Here is a 22797-nt window from a genome sequence, read left to right as displayed (position 1 = left end):
TTCATGCTCTGATGGATGACATTTCCTCATCATTTACAGAGCTTCCCCAGGGTCTTTTGGATGTTGTTTCAAATGCCCAGGCTGCTGCGACCCAGATTATCCAGACTGGACTGGATACGACCGACTCGGTAGCCAGAGCAATGGGCACAACTGTGGTGGCAAGGAGGCAGGCCTGGCTCCGTAACTCGGGCTTTTCTGCGGATGTACAGTCCACATTGTTGGATCTCCCGTTTGATGGGGACAAACTGTTTGGAGCCAAGGCTGATTCGGCCTTGGAACGTTTTAAGGAGAGCAGGGCCACGGCTAAGTCGTTAGGGCTCCAAGCTCCATCTTCCACGGCCTCTTCCAGATTTTTCAGGAGGTTTCGTGGATTTGGGCGTGGCTCTTCCTCCTCTTCCTTTCGGGGAAGATATCAGCAACCTGCCTCTTCCCATCCCTATAGATCTTTTAGAGGGAGAGGTAGGGTCCGCACCAGAGGAGCCTCTCAGCAGCACTCTGCCTCTTCCTCATCCTCTGGTGGGGTGCAGCAGGGGAAGCAGCCTTAGGCTTCCACCATTTCCCACTCACTCCTCTCCTGTAGGGGGAAGATTACAGCATTTTCTCACCAAATGGAAGACTGTTACAACGGACACTTGGGTTCTCAGTATTGTGGGAAAAGGCTACACCCTTCCCTTTCGGGAGTTCCCGCCCCTCATCCCGCCCGCCCTTCTTATTGTTCAGAAGAACACCTCCTGTTGCTAGAACAGGAGGTACAAGCCCTCCTTTCAAAGGGCGCGGTGGAGTTGGTCCCAGAGCAGGAAAGGGGTCGAGGATGTTACTCAAGGTATTTCCTGATTCCCAAGAAGGATGGTCGTTTGAGACCAATTCTGGACCTGAGGATCTTGAATTGGTTCCTCAAGCAGGAAAAGTTCAAGATGCTGACCCTAGCACAGGTGCTTTTGGCGTTGAACAAGGAAGACTGGATGGTGTCTGTCGACTTGCAGGATGCTTACTTTCATATCCTGATACTCAAGTCACACAGGAAGTATCTCCGGTTTGTGGTGGGATCGCAGCACTATCAGTTTGCGGTCCTTCCGTTTGGTCTTACTTCAGCACCTCGAGTCTTCACGAAGGTGATGTCTGTGGTTGCGGCAGAACTCAGAAGGAAGGGGATAGCAGTATTCCCTTACTTGGACGACTGGTTGATCAAAGCCAAGTCCCCGGAGCTTGTGTCGCATCATCTGCAGTCAACAACCCAGTTGTTGTTCGACCTGGGTTTTTCGGTGAACGAGCCCAAATCTCACCTAGAGCCCTCTCAGCGCCTCCTGTTCATAGGGGCAGTACTGGATACAACATTGGGTCGGGCCTTTCCTCCGCCTCAGCGGATTCAAGATATTCAGGATTTGGTTCCAATGTTTCGAAATGGAGCGGTAGTTCCAGTCCTCAAGGTCCTTCGTCTGCTCGGTCTGTTTGCCTCCTGCATTCTGTTGGTCACGCATGCTCGCTGGCACATGAGGGCTCTTCAGTGGTGCCTCCGAAGGCAGTGGTCTCAACACAAAGGGGATCTAGAGAGTACTGTCAAGATCTCCAGAGATGCTGCTGTGGATTTGAAGTGGTGGATTGCAAGCAACAATCTTTCACAAGGAAAGCCGTTCCAGCAGTCGCCACCAGTGGCCACAGTCATAACGGATGCTTCCACTCTAGGGTGGGGAGCTCATCTGGGGGATCTGGAGATCAAAGGTCTTTGGTCTCCAGAGGAACAGATGTTTCACATCAATCTGTTAGAGTTACGGGCTGTACGTCTGGCTCTCAAGGACTTCCTCCCTTCCCTTCGTGGTCAGTCGGTACAGGTCCTAACGGACAATACTACCACGATGTGGTACATAAACAAGCAGGGAGGAGTGGGGTCGTACCTTCTCTGCAGAGAAGCTCTTCGACTATGGTCCTGGGCAAAGGACCATCAGATTTGCTTGATAGCAAACCATCTGGCCGGAGTCTTGAACGTGCGTGCGGACAGTCTCAGTCGCCAATTCTCGGCAGACCACGAGTGGCGTCTCCATCCAGATCAAGTCCGTTTAATCTTCCAGAGGTGGGGGTTTCCTCGGGTAGATCTGTTTGCCACTCGAGAGAACGCGCATTGTCCGTTATTCTGCAGCCTCCAGTATCCGATGCAGGGAGCGTTGGGGGACGCGTTTCAAATAACCTGGTGCGGCCAGTTGCTTTACGCGTTTCCTCCCATACCCTTGATTCCTCGAGTATTGAAGATTCGCCAGGACCGGGCTCTAGTCATCCTAATAGCTCCGGATTGGCCAAGGAGGGTATGGTACTCCGACCTTCTCCAACTCTCAATGTGCCCTCCGCTCCGTCTCCCTTTCAGGGCAGACCTCCTCTCGCAGTCGCAGGGGCAGGTTTTACACCCCAACCTCCAGAGTCTGCACCTACATGCCTGGAGATTGAACAGGGCAACCTGAGTTCCTTCTCTCTCCCGCCTGAGGTAGTGGATGTTATATTAGCGGCCAGGCGACACTCCACTAAATCTATCTACGCTAATAGATGGTCTAAATTTGTTGCGTGGTGTGGAGAGAGGCAGATTGATCCTTTGCATGCTCATCTATCGGACGTTTTGTCTTTTGCTCTGTCTCTAGCGCAGAAAGGTTGTGCAGTGGCTACCATTAAGGGTTATTTATCGGCCTTGTCAGCCTTCATATGTCTTCCAGACCAACCATCTTTATTTAAATCCCCTATTGTTATCAGATTCTTGAAAGGTCTTCTAAATAAATATCCTCCAAAGCCATTCGTTATGCCGCAATGGGATTTGTCCTTGGTCCTGACTTTCCTTATGGGGTCCCCTTTTGAACCTATGCATTCTTGCCCTTTAAGGTATTTGGTTTTAAAAACAGTCTTCCTGATAGCTATAACATCAGCAAGGAGAGTGAGTGAGTTGCAGGCCTTATCAGTAAAGCCCTCTTATACAACTTTTTATGGGGATAAGGTGGGGTTGAGGACCAAGGCTGCTTTCCTCCCGAAGGTTGTTTCACCTTTCCTTTTGGCTCAGGCAATTACTTTGTCCACGTTCTATCCTCCGCCTCATCCTTCCAAAGAGGAAGAAAGACTGCACCGTCTGGACCCAAAGAGGGCGTTGAGCTTCTTTATTGATAGAACAAAGGATTTCAGGCTGGAGGATCAGCTGTTTATTGGATACGTGGGCAAGAGGAGAGGAAAGGCAGTCCACAAGAGAACACTATCCAGGTGGGTTGTTCTTTGCATTAAAATCTGTTACTCTTTGGCAAAGAAGGATCCTCCTGAGGGCATTAGAGCTCATTCCACCAGAGCTAAGTCGGCCACTTCGGCCTTGGCCAGAGGTGTTCCTGTGGTCGACATCTGCAAGGCCGCAACTTGGTCGTCCCTTCACACTTTTGCAAAACATTACTGTTTGGATTCTGAGGTTAGAAGGGACGGCCATTTTGCACGGTCAGTGCTACAGGATTTCTTGGTTTGACCATTTAGGCACCCACCGCCGGGCGTGGTACTGCTTTGGGACTCTATTCATTAGGTGAGGAATCCACAGGTAGTTGGATCCATCAGAAGAACGAGTTACTTACCTTCGGTAACGACTTTTCTGGTGGATACATTAGCTACCTGTGGATTCCTCACGGTCCCACCCGCCTCCCCGTTGCCTTTCTGGTCTTACCAAGTAATCCTTGAGTACGCTCCTCTTGGTCTTCGAGGGTGCAATAGATGTTGTATATAATATATTTATATATGTATATATGTATATATCTTTGTGTATATACTTGATGTGTATATATATTTTAAAAAGAGAGAGTTATATATATATATATATAAAAGATTTACAGTTATTCATGCAATGTTGTGTATTTTTACAATGTTATGGGATGTTGCCTTGCTCTTTCATTGCATTGCCTGGTTGTTCTCATGCACGTAAAAAATGATTGGTACTGACGTCGGCACGTCGTCGAGGACCTCTTATTGCCTGTATGACGTCAGACGGCGTCGCGTGGGCTAGAGTGACGTCCTCGTCGACGTGCAGAGACTAGTAAGAAGATTTCCGTCGAATGCTGGCGCCATGGGAGTATTCATTAGGTGAGGAATCCACAGGTAGCTAATGTATCCACCAGAAAAGTCGTTACCGAAGGTAAGTAACTCGTTCTTCTTGAATTAATGGAAGGAGCATCCCCTTTTTCTTTGGTGCGTGTCCTGGGCCTCCTACAGTGCAGCCTGTCACACACAAAAGAGGATTTTTCACACCTGCCGCAGGTCGAAAAATTTTCTTTTTATTATTCCTTTTGGTCCTGGAAGTGGCCAGGGCGCTCCCAGAGACAGCCTGGGCGCTTGGAGAGGCAAGGCTGCGCGTGCACGAATGCACGGAGCCTCTAAAGGGAACATAGCTGGTCAGTTTTATTAAAACAAAAATCCATTAAGGTTTATGTGTCAGCCCACATAATTGATATGAGAATAGGTAGGACAACTTGATTGGCTTACAGGACATAAAGATTTCTCTTGCATTTTGTCTAATGGACAAGTAGATTATATAAAAATGTCCACACTCCTGTGATGCTAACGAAAAGCACTCCAGTACCTTCAGAAGCTTGTGCTATATAAAAGTGCAAAAAACAAAGAAATAAGTGTTTTGCACACTTCTGTCATTGGGCTACATTTTGGGCTCCTTGTTCTCTTGTGGCCATCTTGGGAGTCTTGTTATGAAGCTTCCTAAACTCCACATTTACTGCAGTATCCTCAGTAGAAATACTTTCAGTTTTCCACTTCAATACCATCAAGATGGTTGGCAGATGTGCCACACTTTTGGCATAAATTCAGCATGTGCTTTTTTTCAGCCAACATGTCAGAACGTCTTAAGAAAATAGAAGACAAATATATTTGAGAACTCACTTAAAACGTGTCCTACGGTTCCTTTATACAGGCCTAATCATAATTTCTAAGACAAAATGAACCCCCTCATTTTGTTCCTTTTTAAATTAATGTTTTTAAGTTTTCCCAGTTTGATTCAATCAAGATGGCTTCAGGTGTGCCACACGTTTGGCATGAGTAAGACTGCTAGCGCTCTAGTTGTTCTTTAGAGCACTCTGGGAAGCTGCAGAAGAACATAAGGGAATAAACTGACAGGCTACTCCTGTTGGAAGTATATGTTTTACTCAGAATGTCAAACTTTATTCTCATATGGCTGAGACAGATAGTGTGAATTTACAGACAATATGCTCTCATTTTAGTTTCTGGAGTACCTTCCATAACCTCTATGGGAAAATCATGAGAACTGTTTTCTCTCAAACATGAGTCATGAAATCCCAACTGGAGGCTTTTCACAGGGTAAAATCACTTTAGCAACAAATGATTATGGTGTAACTAAAATCTTTTATCGCTCTTTATATGTTCTTTTTGTGACCCTCAAAACCTGCCATTCACTACAATGCATTTCAGTGGGTACTATCATGTTTATTGGTCCCAAGATGGCTGCCATCACTTTCTAGTTGAAGTGCTGGCAACCAATCAGATCTCACCATGCTTAGGCTCCGCTCATATATACAAATTTGGATTTCCTTTAATACCTCAAGCAACTGAACTGATTTACACCAAATTACAAAAAGTGTGCTTTATTAACCAAAAGCTACCTTTCTGCTAAATTTATGTAAATCCGTGCTGAAGTTGTATTCAAAATCTCTACGGGAATTAAAATGGTAAACACATTTTTTTCTGAACTGTTAGGTCCGGTTGCTCTTTGGCTGAATTTGAGTCTTGTTTGGTCCCAAGAGAATGTTGGATCTGTCTGAAGCCAACCTCCTTGAAATGAAGAAGCCCTGGGCTAGGATGATTCATACTGGAAGAAACCTTTTTTTTTTTTTGTAACTTAGTTGTTGTAATTCTTTTGTTATCGAGCATATCTGGTGAGATTTGGTGGCAATGTATAATGCAGTGCCTTCGATGCTGTGGAATGTACATTGATTCCTCAAACGCTCATATCATTTGTGATTGTTTACAAAACCTATAAAAACCGTCTAAAAGAAAAAGATTTGGACATATTTCTTAAATCTGAGATCAGTTCTGCTGCTTGTTTTCCTCACTGCAATGAGTTATGTTTAAGTTCATTTTATGCATTGTAAGCTATAATTTGTTTGTTTTACTCCACATTAGTCTTAATTTCTTTAGACATTCAGACTGCAATTTAAAAATTGAAATCTCAAAGCACATTTTGTGTAATACTGAGGATTAACAAGTATAGTGTTATTCTACTGTGCACATAAAGCATGCCCTAGAAAGCTTTGCTGTGTTTCGTTTCATTATGCAATGCTCAAAAGCTGTGTCTTTTTCCAGCCTGTTGAACATCCTGTTCGTACAAATCAGATTCCGCGTCAAATTCCAACGCAGTCATTTTTCACACAGCCGCTGCCTGGTATCCTAATGGGTGGCATCTTACCCTTTGGATGCATTTTTATTCAGTTGTTTTTCATTCTGAACAGCATATGGTAAGTCTGTTTTAATCGATAATAATTTTGTCAAATAACCTTAATGTATTGTTTCCTCAACAATTTTAACAATGCTTTAGCTTGCTATAGTTATAACAAAGTATTGGCTATGGGTCACTGTTAGAAATGGGGTCTTTGGTTGGCAGTCACGTTACCACCTGTCCAAGCAAAGGACCCTCACTCTAGTCACGGTAAAAGAGTCACCCTTAGCTAACCCCTGCTTACCCCCTTGGTAGCTTGGCACGAGCAGTAGGCTTAACTTCAGAGTGCTAGGTGTAAAGTATTTGTACCAACACCCACTGTAACTTAATGAAATCACTACAAAATGACACAACACAGGTTTACAAAAATAAAGAATATTTACCTAAATAAAACAAGACCAAAACTACTCAAATCCACAATACACAAGTCACCAATTAAAAAGCAAAAAGAGTCTTCATGTAGTTTTAAACACACACTAACACTGTTAGCGTGAAAATGTACCTTGGGTGCGTCAAAAATAACCCAGCACGGGCGAGTGTGCGCAAAAAGGGCTTGCGGTGCGTCAATTTCACTCAATAGCGAGACCTTGCATTGTTTCTCCTTTAGTCTGGTCGGTTTTGTCGTTTCTTCTCTCCGGAGGAAAGCGATGCGTTGATCTGGTCAGCACTCTCGGGTCCGGGCAGGCCTTGCGTTGTTTTTACACTCCCAGCGGTGTCTGCGTCGGAAAGCCAGCCGCACGATGATCCGAAAACCACGCAACACAGGTTGCGATCTCACCAGCCTCCGTCAGCAATGCTGGGTGTCGTTTCTCCAGCTCCGTGCGTCGATTCTTTGGTTGCGTTGCAGGCGAGTGTCGATTTTCAGCTGCAAAGCCGGTGGTGTGTTGATTTTTCAGCTGCAGATCGGAGTCCGTCGATCTTTTCCCCGCACGGCGTTCCCTGCGTGGATTTCTTCCGCTTAGGCTGCCAGCTTCTCCTTTCAGGGTCCCAGGAACTGGATGGGCCCCACAGGGCAGAGTAGGAGTCTCTCCAGAGACTCCAGGTGCTAGCAGAGAGAAGTCTTTGCTGTCCCTGAGACCTCAAACAGGAGGCAAGCTCTAGATCAAGCCCTTAGAGATCTTCTCAAGATGGAAGGCACACAAAGTCCAGTCTTTGCCCTCTTACTCTGGCAGAAGCAGAACAGCAGGATAGGTCCACAAAGCACAGTCACAGGCAGGGCAGCTCTTCTTCCTCAGCTCTTCTCCAGGTAGAGGTTCCTCTTGGTTTCCAGAAGTGTTCTAAAGCCTGTGGTTTTGGGTGCATTTTGTATACCCATTTTCTCCTTTGAAGTAGGCCCACTTCAAAGTAAAGTCTCTCTTGAATGTGAAATCCTGCCTTGCCCAGGCCAGGCCCCAGATACTCAGCAGGGGGTTGGAGACTGCATTGTGTGAGGGCAGGCACAGTACTTTCAGGTGTGAGTGACCACTCCTCCCCTCCCTCCTAGCACGGATGACTCATCAGGATATGCAGGCCACACCCCAGCTCCCCTTGTGTCACTGTCTAGTGTGAGGGGCAACCAGCCCAACTGTCAAACTGACCACAAACAGGCAAAGTCACAGAAATGGTATAAGCAAGAAAATGCTCACTTTCTAAAAGTGGCCTTTTTCAAACACACAATCTTAAAATCAACTTTACTAAAAAACATATTTTTAAATTGTGAGCTCAGAGACCTCGAACATCACATGTTCATCTGCTCCCAAAGGGAATCTATACTTTAATCAGATTTAAAGGTAGCCCCCATGTTAACCTATGAGAGGGACAGGCCTTCCAACAGTGAAAAACGAATTTAGCAATATTTTACTGTCAGAACATATAAGACACATTACTATATGTCCTACCTTAACCATACACTGCATCCTGCCCTTGGGGCTACCTAGGGCCTACTGTAGGTGTGTCTGACATGTAATAAAAGGGAAGGTTTAGGCCTGGCAAGTGGGTACATTTGCCAAGCTGAATTTACAGTTAAAAACAGAACACACAGACACTGCAATGGCAGGTCTGAGACATGAATACAGAGCTACTTATGCGGGTGGCACAACCAGTGCTGCAGGCCCACTAGTAGCATTTGATTTACAGGCCCTGGGCATCTCTAGTGCACTGTACTAGGGGCTTACTAATACATCAACTATGCCAGTCATGGATAAGCCAAATACATCCACATTTTGTAAAGGAGAACTTGCAGTTTAGCATTGGTTAGCAGTGGTAAAGTGCCCAGAGTAACAAAAACAGCAACAATCTGGGAAACAGAGGCAAAACGTTAAGGGAGACCATGCCAAGGGTGAAAAGTAACAGTCAATTTAAGCAAAATATTTTGTTCATGCTATTGCAAAAGTGCTTGTAAGCAGTAGTGCAATCCAAGATTTCTACTTTTTAGTTTCTAATTCCTTTTTCTAAAGCAAAACTTTCTTGAAATCAAGCAGCCATTGTTATACAACCATTATAAAAATCCATGTACCAGCCCACTGTAGCGTTGGAGTCCCTATGTGACTTAGACACATAACATGGTTATGATATTAGTATTACATTCTGTATTCCAGTCATGTGTTGGTATATTCATTGATTCTGCCGCCTTTTGCTGTTAGGCCTGATTGGTGTGAGCATGCTCTGAGTAAAGCACTTAAAACATATATGTTCCTGGTTCTTCCCAATAAGTTACAAATCGGTGATGAGTGTTCTAGGTTCCAACCCCCTCCACCGCATTTTGTTCTTAGTATATCCCTGGCTGGCACCACCTCTGTTGCGACACTTAAGATGTTCAATAGCATTAAGGAGACCACCAGCTTTCAGGTGGTACAGTCCTGGGATTGTAGGCGGGAATGCTGGTTGCACAAATGCCGTTCTCTCTTGGATGTGCATTGCTTAGACACAGTCCATAATGTACAACTACTCAGGCCGCATGTGACGTGCTTCTCGGGCTTGCTTCACACATGCTTCATCATTACACATGACTAAAGCTGTTACAGTCAACCAAGGGAGGCATTCTTAAAGATTCTGAGCGGTACTGCTCTGGTATGGGGCGATTAATTGCCCTATTTGTTACTTGTTTGTACATTTTTGCGCTGTTTGTTCCTGCTGACAAATCTTGACAGTGCCTCCCTTACATAGTTTCACCTCAGTTTTACTGTGAAACCTGGCAATGCATCTGTGCTTTTTACTACCTAAGGCTGGCGAATCCTACATCAAATGGAGGAGTTGATTCACATTATTCAATTCTTATTTGTATTACTTGTTTCAGAAAGCTGTTTCCCGCGGATTGGTGAAAATATGCTACTTACCATTCCAGATATCAAAGACCAGTACATATTTGATCATCATTCACCTGACAATCTTTATATCTGAGTAACCTCGGGCAATTGTAATGACGTTACAAAGGTGGATGGAAGCCTTAAAGCATATTTTATAATTTAACCCAAAATAGATTTGGAACAACACACATTTGACACCTTGGTGTAAGTGAGCTCTAAACCATGGGAATGTAGGAAATGTACTTTGTGGTTCTCACGGTACTAGCTGCCAACTGTGAATTTGGAGATCTTGTATTAGCGATCAAATACTCGTCTGTTTTAATTTAAAAAAATAAAATACCCACTGATGATGAAAAAACAACCTTGCAGAAAGGTTCTGAAATTGCTAAAAATACGAAACACAATGCATTTAGTGAGGGAGCTAGCTGATTTTAAGCAAGTACACAGCATTATGCAGTGAATGCTAAATTAGGACTTTAAAGTAGTTGTGGGAGCAACAACAATCAATGTCGGGCAGAATGAAAACACTGAAAAACAATATGAAAGGAGCAGATTGGTTCTGTCTGTGGAAGAGCCAGTTGAGGGTGTAAAACGCGAGCGTTGAAGGAATTTATGAAGGCCCTTGTGATCTCCCCTGAGTGTGAAATTTCAGTTGCAACAGTCCTCTCAGAGGTGCCTGCTGATTCAGGGTCGCTGTTTATTGTGATTTTTTTAAACTAATTTTAAGAGTTCGATTTTGGGGAAGGTGCACTTTGTGAGTAAAGTGGAACATGTTTTAGGTTCTTGTGACCCAAGAAATTTGGACATGAATCTTGAACCGTGTGCAGCAGAACAACCTATGAATGTGGATGAAGATTGTGTAAACGCGTTTGAAGAGTAATTGGGCAATGTGAAGCATTCCATACATTATATTTTATGGGCAAAGTGGCCATTATATTTAACATAAAGAGTGTGGAATGTTTCTTTAAGATCTGTTGAAGAAAATATTTGATGACTGAGTTATTGAACGAGTTGACTATTCTCTCTCGATTAGCACTGAAGTTATAGCACAAAAGAAACCAGGGAGTGCAGATTGGAGATTGCTCAACAAACTGATCATTGTCAAAAGTTTTCTGTTCTCTGAAGTACTTGACATTTTGCCAATGTGTTGAAGCCACGTCCTCAACATTAGACCTCAGAGCAGCATGCCACCAAGTGGAATAGAGTTCCGAATGCCAACCATTTTTAGAGTGTCTTTCACTATGAAGGTTTGCTGTTGCTTTTACCTTTGGCAGTCTGTGTCCAAAAGTTGACGCACATATTAATTTGGTAACACTGTGGGACTCATCGTTTTTTAGGAGGATATTTTCATCTTTCCTGAAACATAACATGCACACATGCAGAAATTAGGATAAGTGCATAATCTTGAGGAATGACTAAGGTTAGACCTTATTTAGCAATGGTGTGTTCATAACATAGGATCTCTGGTCATTCAATACACCCTAAGTAAGATCTGATTAATGAAGTGTCTCAGCCAAAACAATTAAAGTATTAAGATCAGATGTTATCTTTTCTATTTTTTTGTGTGAATATTATTTGTGTTTCCTGGACAAATATGCGGCAAAAATTACAAATCTGAAGAGGAGCTACAAAGTGCTTTTGAATCTACTTTCAGCTGACTCCAGTAATAATTGGACTGAGGCAGTGCTTTCACAATTCAAACTTAATAGCGAGAACAGAATTACAATCACTTCAGGGTCTTTCCCTTGGACGGAAATGATTTGCTGCACGATATATAGCATGAGGCTTTGGCATATACTTGGGGAGAGGAGCAGTTTAAATTATTTTTGTGGGAAGAACTTTCCCAGTCAGAACCAATCATAAACTGCTGGCATTTTTGATGGAAGAGGATGTCAGATTAATATCAAAATTGTATGAGTGTAATATAAAAATGGTGCACATAAATGATGGGAAGAACACCGATTAGATTACTATTGTAAAACGATGCTGAAGAGAAGTATGGCGAATGCATATTCGCTACTGTAAAAGATCTTTTTAGAATTTTATAGCGGTTGTTAGTCACCAGTAATGGGAGTCAGCATGTGATATGAATGATGTATTAGAAAAGTTGAGAAGGCATATTGTGCTGGAATTGCTTTGAGAGCACGTGTTTGAAAAATCTCTTTAACCATTTTCGAAAATTCATTGACAGCGATCGAGTGACAGTGTATAACAAGGTAATAAGTTTGTCCTGCCTGCAGGTGGTAAAAGGAAAATTATAATTCAATATCCTGCAGGAGCGGTTCCTCCATTAGAGCGGGGGGAGCGTTGCCCATTCTGCTACGAGCACAGCAAATGTGAAAAATAAAATGATAATAAAATGATTTTAATATTTTATTTTTCACTGCTCCCACTCTGAGCCATGTGTGACTGGCAGCAGGAAGGGAGTGGTGACTTGCAATGGCCGGCCTGACGTGCAGTTTCAACCTCTCCAAACCGAGCTGTTAGACAGCCTGGTGGAGGGAAGATGCAGGCCTCAGTGCCAATAGGAGCACTGATCCGGCCTGCTACGACCAACCTTAGTGTCTTCTCATGCTAGTTAATACTATTAGTAGCACGAGGGTGGCGCCTGGATTGGTAGAGGAAAGTTGCCTGGTGGATTCTCCTTAGGATTGCAAAAGAAGAGAACACGGAGGACGCGTCGGTAAGTAAACATTTTTTCAGCATGTTGTGTTTACCTTTTTGACCCGCTGACAGGCACTGAGAAACTCGCATTGCCTTCAGCCTCATCTCCAGAGCTCTCAATCATGGCCCGTTAAAAATAAAGCACTACCAACGAGCCATGATTGAGAGCTTTGGCGTTAAGCCTAAAGGCATTGTTGGTTTCTCATAGTGCACGTCACTTGGTTAAAATGTTTACACCACTTGCCCCACCATTTTGAAATGTCATCGCCTGCCACTGATATTTTGTAGGGCATATGGGTGCAAGTGCTTGGAGGAGAGTAGTCCGAAACAATTATTGGTGGTGGAGCATCGACAGTATGGTAGATGAGTGACTTGTATTTGTACCATCTCTATGTCATTTAAAATGTGGTTCATGGCTGCTTGTTCCTAATCCATTTACAGAAAGACATTAGGAACGCGGGGCTCTTAATTTCTTAAATGCATTTGATGTCTTGTCTAGCAATAAACTTTGTTTTATGGTGTTGATTTATTTATTTTTTATTGGATAGAGTATTGATCAAGAGTGTGCCAAATGTATATAGTGTCCTGACATTTTTTTTCAGGAAACCGTTCATGTTAGCAGTGCCTATTAATATAATTGACAACTCTGTCCAATTTTTGCCTGGTTGGACCGAGGGCTTTCTTAAATTGTCAGCTTTTATAAACAAGAGAAGAACGTCGTGTTAACCTCAATCAGGTATATTGGCTGACATAGTGAACAGGTTATTAAACGAGAGAATCCATGTAATTGTTAAAAAATAAAACAGGAGGCAGAAGTATATCAAGAAATAATATGTGCACAAGTTGAGAAAGGAAAATTATGAAGTTGAAGTTGGCTGTAAGGAATAATGTGTTGGCCAAGCAGGTGTGTCATATCCCCAACAAACTATTTATCAAAACCTTTTGATGCAGTAGCCCATTGCAACTGTACCTGAACCCTGTTGGAGAAGTTGAGGGGCTTATTGGCCTTCCAGACATAGCTCGCCTCTACTTAAACCTGACCACTGATACAGCCATACAATAAATGTCATGGCAAGGCACCTCCTGTGCACCAGAGTGCTAATACCAGCAAACTCCTGCTTCTGTTGTTGAGCCATCCTTTCTTCCTTGACACTACCTTTCTGATAGAGACTTCTAACCACCGCTTCCTCATCATTTGAATACTTCCCCAGGTGTCAGACTTGATCTGGAAATTATCAGCAATATCCCAGCACAGCAGCAGGTGGGGCTGGTACTGTATTGATGTTGTCAGTGCCAATGTGAAGTGCCCGGGCCTATGCAGGCGCCACCCAGGTACTGTGACATCAGTTCCTTTTTTTCCACACCAACAGACTCAGATCTGCAGCTACCCCTTGTCTAATTGAGACCTTAAATTGTCGAAATTCTTCAGTGTGCAAGGGAATTATATCACCTCCGAAGCCTACAAGGTGTAAACCCTGTGTGGAATGTCACAAACAGATGTCCATGACTGAGTTAAATGTGGTTTGCTTGTGGTGCCTAGGGTCGGACCATAACTCAGAAAACTAAGCTCTTTGTGGTGAAGCACTAGAAAACCCTGTGGCAGGATCATTTGAGGTCGGAAGTCTGGTCCCGATTCCAGTGTTGCTCTCCCAACTGCTCTTCTTTGTGCTCGAAGTCCTCAGGGCATTAGTCCAAGTGGAACTCTACTCCCACTTGCCACTCTTACTCATCATTATACTTCCTGATCTCTCTCCCAGAGTCGATCTGTATTATAGTTAATTCCAACACTGGTCCTGCGACAACCAGAAGTTCTGGGCCCTCTGGCATCACCACATAAAATCAAGAAATTCCAATATTCCAAGCTGCAGGTTTTTGGCACTTTACCTGCTCCCTCTCATGCTTCTATGGGCCCCAAGAAATTGAGAAGCTTCCTATCTCTGTTTCCGCCAGTGGGCTCACCCTTGGCATCAGTTGGGCCTTCTGGATCTGTTTAGGGCTTCAGACCGACGTAAGTACCTGATCCTTCACTACAACCCAGGTGGGAACATGATCCACCAACACGGGTGCAGTCAGACGATGACCAACCCATAGTGTGCTGTCTGATGCTGAGGGGGTACAACTCCAACATCGATCAAGGCAGTGCATTATTCTATTGCGCTGACACACTTTTATCACCCTTCTGACTCAGACACAGTCCCCCTTACCTTCTGGCTCTTTATGAACTTTTCGGCACAAACTCAGCCAATGGGGGCTATTATGCTGAAGATTCAATTGCCCAATCATACTTGCAGAAAAACAAGTATGTGGACCTCCAGGATGCCAGTGGGCTGGATACCTCTGCAGACACAGGCCTAGTACTCCACCCCCACCCCAAGGACCTGCCTCTTTTGCTATGGTTATGAGAAGGGAGACAGAGACCCTTAATCTTCACATTCCCACTCAGGAGGTTAAAACCAATGTTCAGACCGAGATGTTGCAGCCTGGCCAACCCGTGCTCAGGCCTACCTATACACTACCAGATCGCCATACGTCTGCTCCAGGCGACCCCGCTTTTCTCACACTGCACCCCACTCCTAAAAGACTTCAGAACGAACCCATACTTTTTTTCCCACTCCTCCTTTTGACAGGGAGTTAAAGAGAATAGATGCCTCTGGTAAGAGGGGTTTCTCCTCTACAAGTTTAGCTCTTTTTTCCTTGAACACCAGCTGCCTCTTAGGCTGGTAGTCTCTCATGTTGTGGGATTCCGTGGCCCAAGTGTTGCCCATGGGTTCAAGAAGAAGCCTTGACCTTTATTTCTCAGGCCATGCAGGATGGTTGTGATGCAGCAAAGGTCACCTTCCGCTGTGGACTGGATTCTACCAATTCCATTGGACGAGCTATTGACAATTGTGACATTTGTGTTGCCATTCGCAGACATGCATGGATGAGTTGAACTGGCCTTTTGGGAGACAATCAGACTAGTATTAAGGACATGCCTGCCATTCATTGGTTTCCGACTGTTTGTAAAGCCAACTCAGCCCGGGAGCACTTCATAGAGAGCAGGACCGCAAAACACTTCCTGGGCCTTTATGCTCCCCCACACCAACCAACCTGCTATTTTGCCCCTCCAGGGCTTCGGTATGGGCTCTCAATGCCGTCAGCAGCCCCCTACAAGCTGCGGTACCCATCAGAGAGGGCAAGATGGACTGCGGGCAGCCCATTCTTCCACACTCTAAAGCTGCTGCCCCCTCGAAGCCGCTTCGGCTTGCCTTTGTCAGCCCACAGCCACCCTGTCGGAAGCACAATCATCACTTTCATAGAGGGTGAAAGGCGATAATTTCGAACAGATGGGTCCTGGAAATTGTAGCATGGGTTTTCCCTTTACAATTTCTCGAAACCCCGCAACACCAACCAGCCCCGGCTCCACCTCATCCTTCTTGAGCTGAGACACCCTCTTGGTGTTGAAACTGGTGTTTCAAAGGAAAACTGGTGCAGGTGTTCACTGACAACACTATTGCCATGTTGTACTGTAACAAGCAAGACAGAGTGGGGCCATTGACCCTATGCCAGGAGGCTTTGCGTCTTTGGACGTGGTTAGACAGCCATGGGATTTTTCTGGTGACATACCACCTGGTGGGTTTCCTGAACACCAGAGTAAATTAATTAAGCCTCCAATGCCTTGTGGATCATGAATGGCAGTTACATCCAGAGGTGGCTCAGGGTCTTTTTCGAAAATGGGGAGAACCCTGGCTCGATCTGTTTGCCACTGCCTAAAATGCTCAATGTCAAGGTTTCTATGTGTGGGAGTTTCCAAGGCGTCTCTCTTTGGAGATGTGTTCCACATAGAGTGGAACTAAAGACTCCTGTATGCCTTTTTGAGGATTCCTCTTCTGCCCCAAGTTCTGAAGAATATCAGGACCTACCACGCCCATGTCATCCTAGTGGTGCTGGATTGGGTACAGAAGAGTATGATATCCCGGGCTTCTGGGCATGAGCATCTCTTTTCTAATCAGGCTGCCTCTTCGGAAGGGGCTTCTGTCAAAGTCTCAAGGCTGGGACTTGCACCCTGTCCTGTCCAACCTCAGCCTCCGGGCTTGGAGACTGAGCTGCAACTGTAGAGTGCTTTTAACCATCATCCAGAAGTGGTTGATGTGATCTTGACAGCCTGGCGTCCTTCACCCAAATATTATATGGCTGCCATTGTGTTAAGTTTGGGACTTGGTGAACTTCTAAACAGAATGACTAACTCCATGACAATCTGTCCAAACTGTTGTTTTGTGTGGTCCATTGGCCAGCAAGGCCTAGTTGTGGGCACTCTTAAAGGGTACTTGTCAGCTATTTTGGTCTTTTTGTGGTCCCACTTCATTGTTTAAATCTGCTGCTGTTAATGCATTTCATCAAAGGGCTACAACATATGTTTTCTCCCTCTCTTTTCATTATACCCTAATGGGATTTAATTGTGTTCCTCGTATTCCTTCTGTGTATGACTTTTGAGCCCCTCTGCAGTTGTCCTATCAGACTCTTTATCCTCAAGGCAGTATTTCTTGTTGCTATAACATGAACCCGACAAGTTAGTGAGCTACAAGCCCTTTCTTTTGACCCATCTCGAGCCATGTTTTACCTGAACATGCTAGTCCTCCAGACACAAGCTTTCTTCCGAAGGTGGTAACTCATTTACCCTTCTGGCTTTCTTTGCTCTGCCTCACCGCTCTGAGGAGGAAGAAAATGCTTTAATGGTTGGGTCTGAAAAGAGTCCGCACTTTGAAGAGGAAGAAATACCTTACTGGTTGGTTCTGAAAAGTCCTCAGCTTTTATATCAGTCTTACCAGAGAACACCAGATGGAGAATCAACTTTGTTTTTAGTAAACAGGAGCAAAGCAATGCAACGCTGTGCAGAAAAGTCCAGTCTCTTGCTGGATCATGCTCTGCATTAAGGTCGGCTTTGCATTGGCCAAGAAGCGCCTTACTGAAGCTTTATGGGATCATTCTAGCAGCCAAGGCTGCTACTACTGTGTTGGCCAGTGGGGTACCTGTTCTAGACATTGGTCAGGCTGATACATGGGCTCTACACCATACATTCACTAGACACTGTTTTCCGGACAGCCAGGTCTGCTGAGAAGGGTATTTTGCTTGCTTGGTCTGTCAGGACTTTCTGGTTTGAGCCAGTTCACGGATGCAACACTTATGAGGTATTGCTTGGGTAACTATTCAAAAGATGAGGAATCTGCAGTTAGGAGTCTCTATAAGAAGAATAAGTTACCTACCTTCAGTAACGCCCTTTCTGGTATACTCTAACTGCTGTTTCCTTGCTGACCCTCCCACATTCCCGTTCTGTGAACTGGTCTCCCTGCACAAAAACACCAATCTAGGAATCTGCACACTGATCACTACCAATCTCTTTGGCCAAGTTTCTGTGGCTATGGAAATGTAAAGAAAGCAACTAATGTCGGCACACATTTGTGGTGCCTTGATATCTCCTGCGCACATCACATCTGGCATGGAATAACCTCGACGTGGGGTTGCTGGTGTTGCCTGCTAGCACCAGTGGGTACTGCTGAAAACATTTCTGGATCCAGCCTGATGCCTAGGGAAGTTTTCAAAAGCTGAGAAATCTACAGTTAGGCTCTACCAAAAATAGCATTACCCAAGGCAAGTAACTTATTCAACAGACCACAGAAAATCTTTCGGAGGGTCACACCTCACTAGCTAGAAAATAACAAAACCATCTTCGTGTTTAATTTGTCTCACATAATGGAACCCTGGAACAGTTTCTCTGATGGGATGTGTGAAGGTTTTATGAAATGCTTACACTTTCACTTTTGGGTTCTGTTTTTGAGGGGGCTACACATGTTTCAGGAATGGCAGGAGTAGTGTTGCAGCCGCTCTGTTGTAACATCTGCACTATAGCGGCACAGTTAGAAGCCTTTCTGCTAGTCCAGTTAACTCTACCACTTTAATCTGTTTTTTTGTTTTGTTTTTTTAGCCTTACCTTCATTTACACTGTGCTGCTGCTCTCTGAAGCTAAGCATTCTATAGATGTTTTGGGAAATTACTAGAGTGCCATATTGCAAAGGAAAATGAAGGAGAGTTTCTGTGGAGTAGTAGGGAAAAATACTTTCCCATCTGGATTGCAAGGTCAAAAAAAATCCTCCGCCAAATTCTAGAGTTAAGCTGCTGCCACATGGAGCCCATTTAAGATCGCCAGCAGGCAAGACTAACCTGGTTGTCCCGCCCTCATTGCTTCCTCTGCAGAGTAAATACTGGCATAAGAGACTCGCCCACCCCATCCATACACCACGAACCTGGACAATGCCCCCAGCGTCTCTGCACATCTGATCCTCCCGACCACCGCTCCTTCGACTTACTCCACCTCTCTCCCGCCCTACTCTGTTGTATCACAGATCCCACTCTCCCAGAATGGTGTCACTTTCCAGCCAGGGAGGAAGGGGACAAAATGTTGTAGTGCTCCTTGCCAAGACGGAGAACAGGTGTAACTGATGGTGTATAGTTCCCTTTCCATTTGCCAAACCTATTGCATTTGTAAATGCCTATCCAAGCCACGTTTTCTTAAGTGTCTGTAGTTCTAGGGGCTTAAATGGATCCGCTGCTCAACTACCAAGAACAATGTTTTGCTTCCTAGATTTCAAAGCAAACTGCTAGGATGTCGAGCAGCAACACCGTCACCTTTTGACATTTTATGAATCCAAGACACGATATTCTGGCTGATAAGAATTACAGCATTTTAAGATAATATATGTTTATGGGGAAAAAAGGTTACCAGTTATGGCTGCACACACTCTCTAGGTTCAAACGTGCATTTAATACTCGTTTTGTCATGGTGTCTGCCAAGCCTCCTAAAACGTATTTTTTTTCTGGGAAAGAATCTAATTCGTAAAATACATGCGTTTGACAACTGTTTTTTTCTCAGACAAGTCTTGAGGCTGAGGTGGTGTTCTGGTCATCCTTACATTATGTGAACTATGGAATAGAAGCCTATTCTTTATAGGCAGGGCTACTGGAATTATGCAATTGTGCGGCTGCAGCGATATTCACGTAATTATAGATTTGCCACATCATGCGATAGATGATGGATAATCTGCAGATTTTAACAAAAACATTTTTACTAGCTTAAACGGTTAAAAAGTTATGCGACAACACTAGTTGATGCACAGTGGAAGGCCCTTTCCAAAGCTGAACTGGTCAACTTTCTGTTGCTTATTCCTTTATTTGGGTGTTAAACTGGTACTAATGAAATGCAACCACTGCTCAGAGTGTCACCAAGTGTTAAAATGACGAAATAATGAAGTAATACAATTACATAAGGTGCCGCATAAAGCTGCATAATTTTCCTTTTATTATCACATAATTTACTCAACCCTGCCGCATAATTTGGCCCTCTCCTAATGCATAATTCCAGTGGCCCTGCTTCTAGATGAGACCAGTCAAAGTGGGATTAACTTTTTAGGCAGGGCACTGAAGCATTAGTAATAGTATACAAGTGGTTTGCTTTCCTACCACACAAACTCACCAATACTTGGTATGCCATGGGTGCTTTAGAATCAGTAACATTTACACTAATTTCTTTAGAAAATAATCATTTAAGTTCGTTTTTGAATAGTATAAATCGACTTACGAGATATCTGTGTAACATCAATCAACAAAATGCTTACCTGTCTTTTAAGATTATCTTCCATAAAGATATTGCACCGTATGTTGTACAACTTTTCAAAGCACCGTCATGGTATTATAGGCCTTATTTAGTATAACAGTCGATATAAAATATGGACAGCCATGGGATGTTTTGAGGATTAACAATGCCGATTTTAAGGTACATGTAAATATTTTTTGGGGAGACAAATGGCAAGGGTGTCAAAATGCAGCTTTGCATCAGTGTGTTTGTCTTACTGTGGAATAGATATCGAAAATAGTTATTGCCAATTAATTTACTGTATTTAAACAGTGGAGGAGGGGATCGCACTTCCCAACAGTGCTGCAGTATTTACAGTGCATTCTTGACTCGTTTGCCAGATGTCCTTGGACACGTGTCTCATGCAAATTGACATTCATCCAAATGCAGGGGCGGCTCCTCTATTAGGGCGGAGGGGTGTTGTCCCCACCGGCAGCTAAAAATCCTTTCAAAGAAAAGGATAATAAACTGTGTTTATTATCCTTTTCTTTGAAAGAGGCGGGGTCACGGGGGTGATGTGCACTGAGGGGGAGTGCTATGCACTTCCCCTCACTGCGCATGCATGTTTGTCCAGCCGTTTCGGGCCGGCCAAACACACATGCACATCTATGTTTGGCCGGCAGTCTTGGGCTGGCCAAACACACATGCGCACAGGGCTCTCTGCAGCCCAGCAACCTAGAGCTAGGGTGCTCCCAGCCAATCCTGACGTTGCTCTGAGCAGCGTCAGGATTGGCTGCAGGGCAGGCTGGAGCCTATTCCTGCAGCCTTCAGAGGAGCAAGGAGCAGTGTGCGGCAGAAAAGGTACATTTTAATTTTTTTTTATTAATGTGAATGTATTAATAAACATCCCCCTCCCCCCTGCATCAGCTCCCCCTACTCTTGACATTTGCCAAAGTCATCTAGAGAACTGTGACTTATTTTATGACATTCTTTGCATCCGCTCAAACAACAAAACGCTGTTAAAAAATTAAAATAAAAAAACTGCAAATGTATAATTTCATTGGCTCAAATATTTTTCTACAATGTAGTTTCTGTCTGAAACCTGTGCGTTCTTCAGGAACAATATTCGTTGCAGCAGAGTAATCTTGTTTTACTAGTAAAATATATTAAAACAAAAAAAAGATGTTTCCTATAGCGTCGAATAATAATTTCCTTCAGTAACTTGATGATCAACTATAGGGATATTGATGCTTCCCTTCCAGGAATCTGGGATAATTGCTTCTTTGATAAATAATCAATAGACTACAGGTAAGATTGGATATTGCGTCTATATGCAGATCTTTTCGGCCTTAAGATCTTGTTGCTTCTATGGTAATCAGGCTTATTTTGCGTTCACTTCAAGACCCCAAGAGGGATTTCTCAGTGTATTGTTTGCTATCATTTGTTAAACCCAATTAATTCATTCATGTTTTTCTGCCTCAGAGCTTGACATTCTTCTCAACATTGCTCACCTTGCCACCATAGCTCTCTTCATTGTAAAAGAAAAAACAACCTTTCTGAGAAGCCTAAACAATCTGATACCAACATTTCAGCCTCTGTCCTGAGTTTTAGTGAGACTGACTCTCAGGCTGCTGGTCCTCATGACCTCCTGCATTCTGCTGGTAAATCATGGCATATGCGGGCTCTACAGTGGACCTGAAGTTCCAGTGGGCACAGCATCAGTGAAATCTCCCCGACATGGTCCAGATCTTTGAGGGAACTGCGAAAGACCTGCAATGGTGGATTACGAACCGTGATTGGATCAAAATCAGACTCCTCTCAGTTCCCCAACCAGAGCTCACAGTAGGGACAAATGTCTCTGCTGGGATGGGGCAGCCATCTGGAAGAGGTGGAGATCAGAGGACTCTGGTCTCTGGCAGAATCCAGGCTCCATATCTACTTTTCTTGGAGCTCCTGGCGATCCGACTAGCATTGAAATGATTTCTTCCCTCTGTCACGGGGAAGTTAGTGCAGGTGTTTACAGACAACACTACCACCATGTGGTACTGCAACAGGCATGATGGAGTGGGGTCATGGATCCTTTTTCAAGAGGCCCTGTATCTCTGGACAAGGCTGGAATAGCAAGGCATAACCCTGGTGACACAACACCAGACAGGTTCTCTGAACGCTAGGGAATACAGTCAGCCGTTGATGCCTAGCAGACCATGAGTAGTGTCTCCATTTGGAGGTGGCACAAGGACTCTCAGCAGTGAGGAGAGCCTTGGTTTTATCTGTTCGCCTCTGAAGAGAACACGCAGTGTCAGCAGTATTAAGTGTTGGAGTTTCCAAGGTGGCAATCGCTCAGCGACTGTTTTTGTTGCGAGTGGAACTCAGGAATGCTCTACGCCTTTCCGTCCATACCACTTCTGCCCCAGAGTGCTCAAGAAGATCAAGAACGACCATGCCCAAGTAATCCTTGTGGCTCCGGACTGGGCAAGGAAAGTCTGGTATCCCGAGCTTCTGAAGATGAGCATTGATCCTCCGATTAGTCTTCCCCGTCGGGAGGATCTTCTGTCGCAGCAGCAAAGGAGGGTTCTGCACCCAAAGCTGTCAGCTCTGCGCCTTCATGCATGGAGTCTGAGCAGCGACAGTTGACAGCCTTCGACCTCCCTCCCTAAGTCTGTAATGTTATTTTAGCAGCCAGATGTTCCTCCACAAAAACAGTATACGCCTGCTGTTGGCAAAGAATTATAAAATGTTGTTCAGATAAGTCTTTAGATCCTCTTTCTGCCTCTCTCTCTGAC

At 44.4% G+C, this 22797-nt stretch overlaps 1 protein-coding gene across 1 annotated transcript in view; it reads left to right on the top strand.

Moving 5' to 3' along the window:
* LOC138263236 (transmembrane 9 superfamily member 2-like) overlaps positions 1-22797 on the top strand; it is a 696131-nt gene that overhangs the window by 506806 nt on the left and 166528 nt on the right. Inside the window, exon 14 of the mRNA XM_069212440.1 lies at positions 6328-6479. Coding sequence (XP_069068541.1) covers positions 6328-6479 — 152 coding nt within the window. The remainder of the gene's footprint in view (positions 1-6327; positions 6480-22797) is intronic.

The sequence above is a fragment of the Pleurodeles waltl genome, chromosome 2_1, assembly GCF_031143425.1.
Source record: "Pleurodeles waltl isolate 20211129_DDA chromosome 2_1, aPleWal1.hap1.20221129, whole genome shotgun sequence".
NCBI lineage: Eukaryota > Metazoa > Chordata > Amphibia > Caudata > Salamandridae > Pleurodeles > Pleurodeles waltl.
This window is presented reverse-complemented; position numbering and strand designations above follow the sequence as displayed.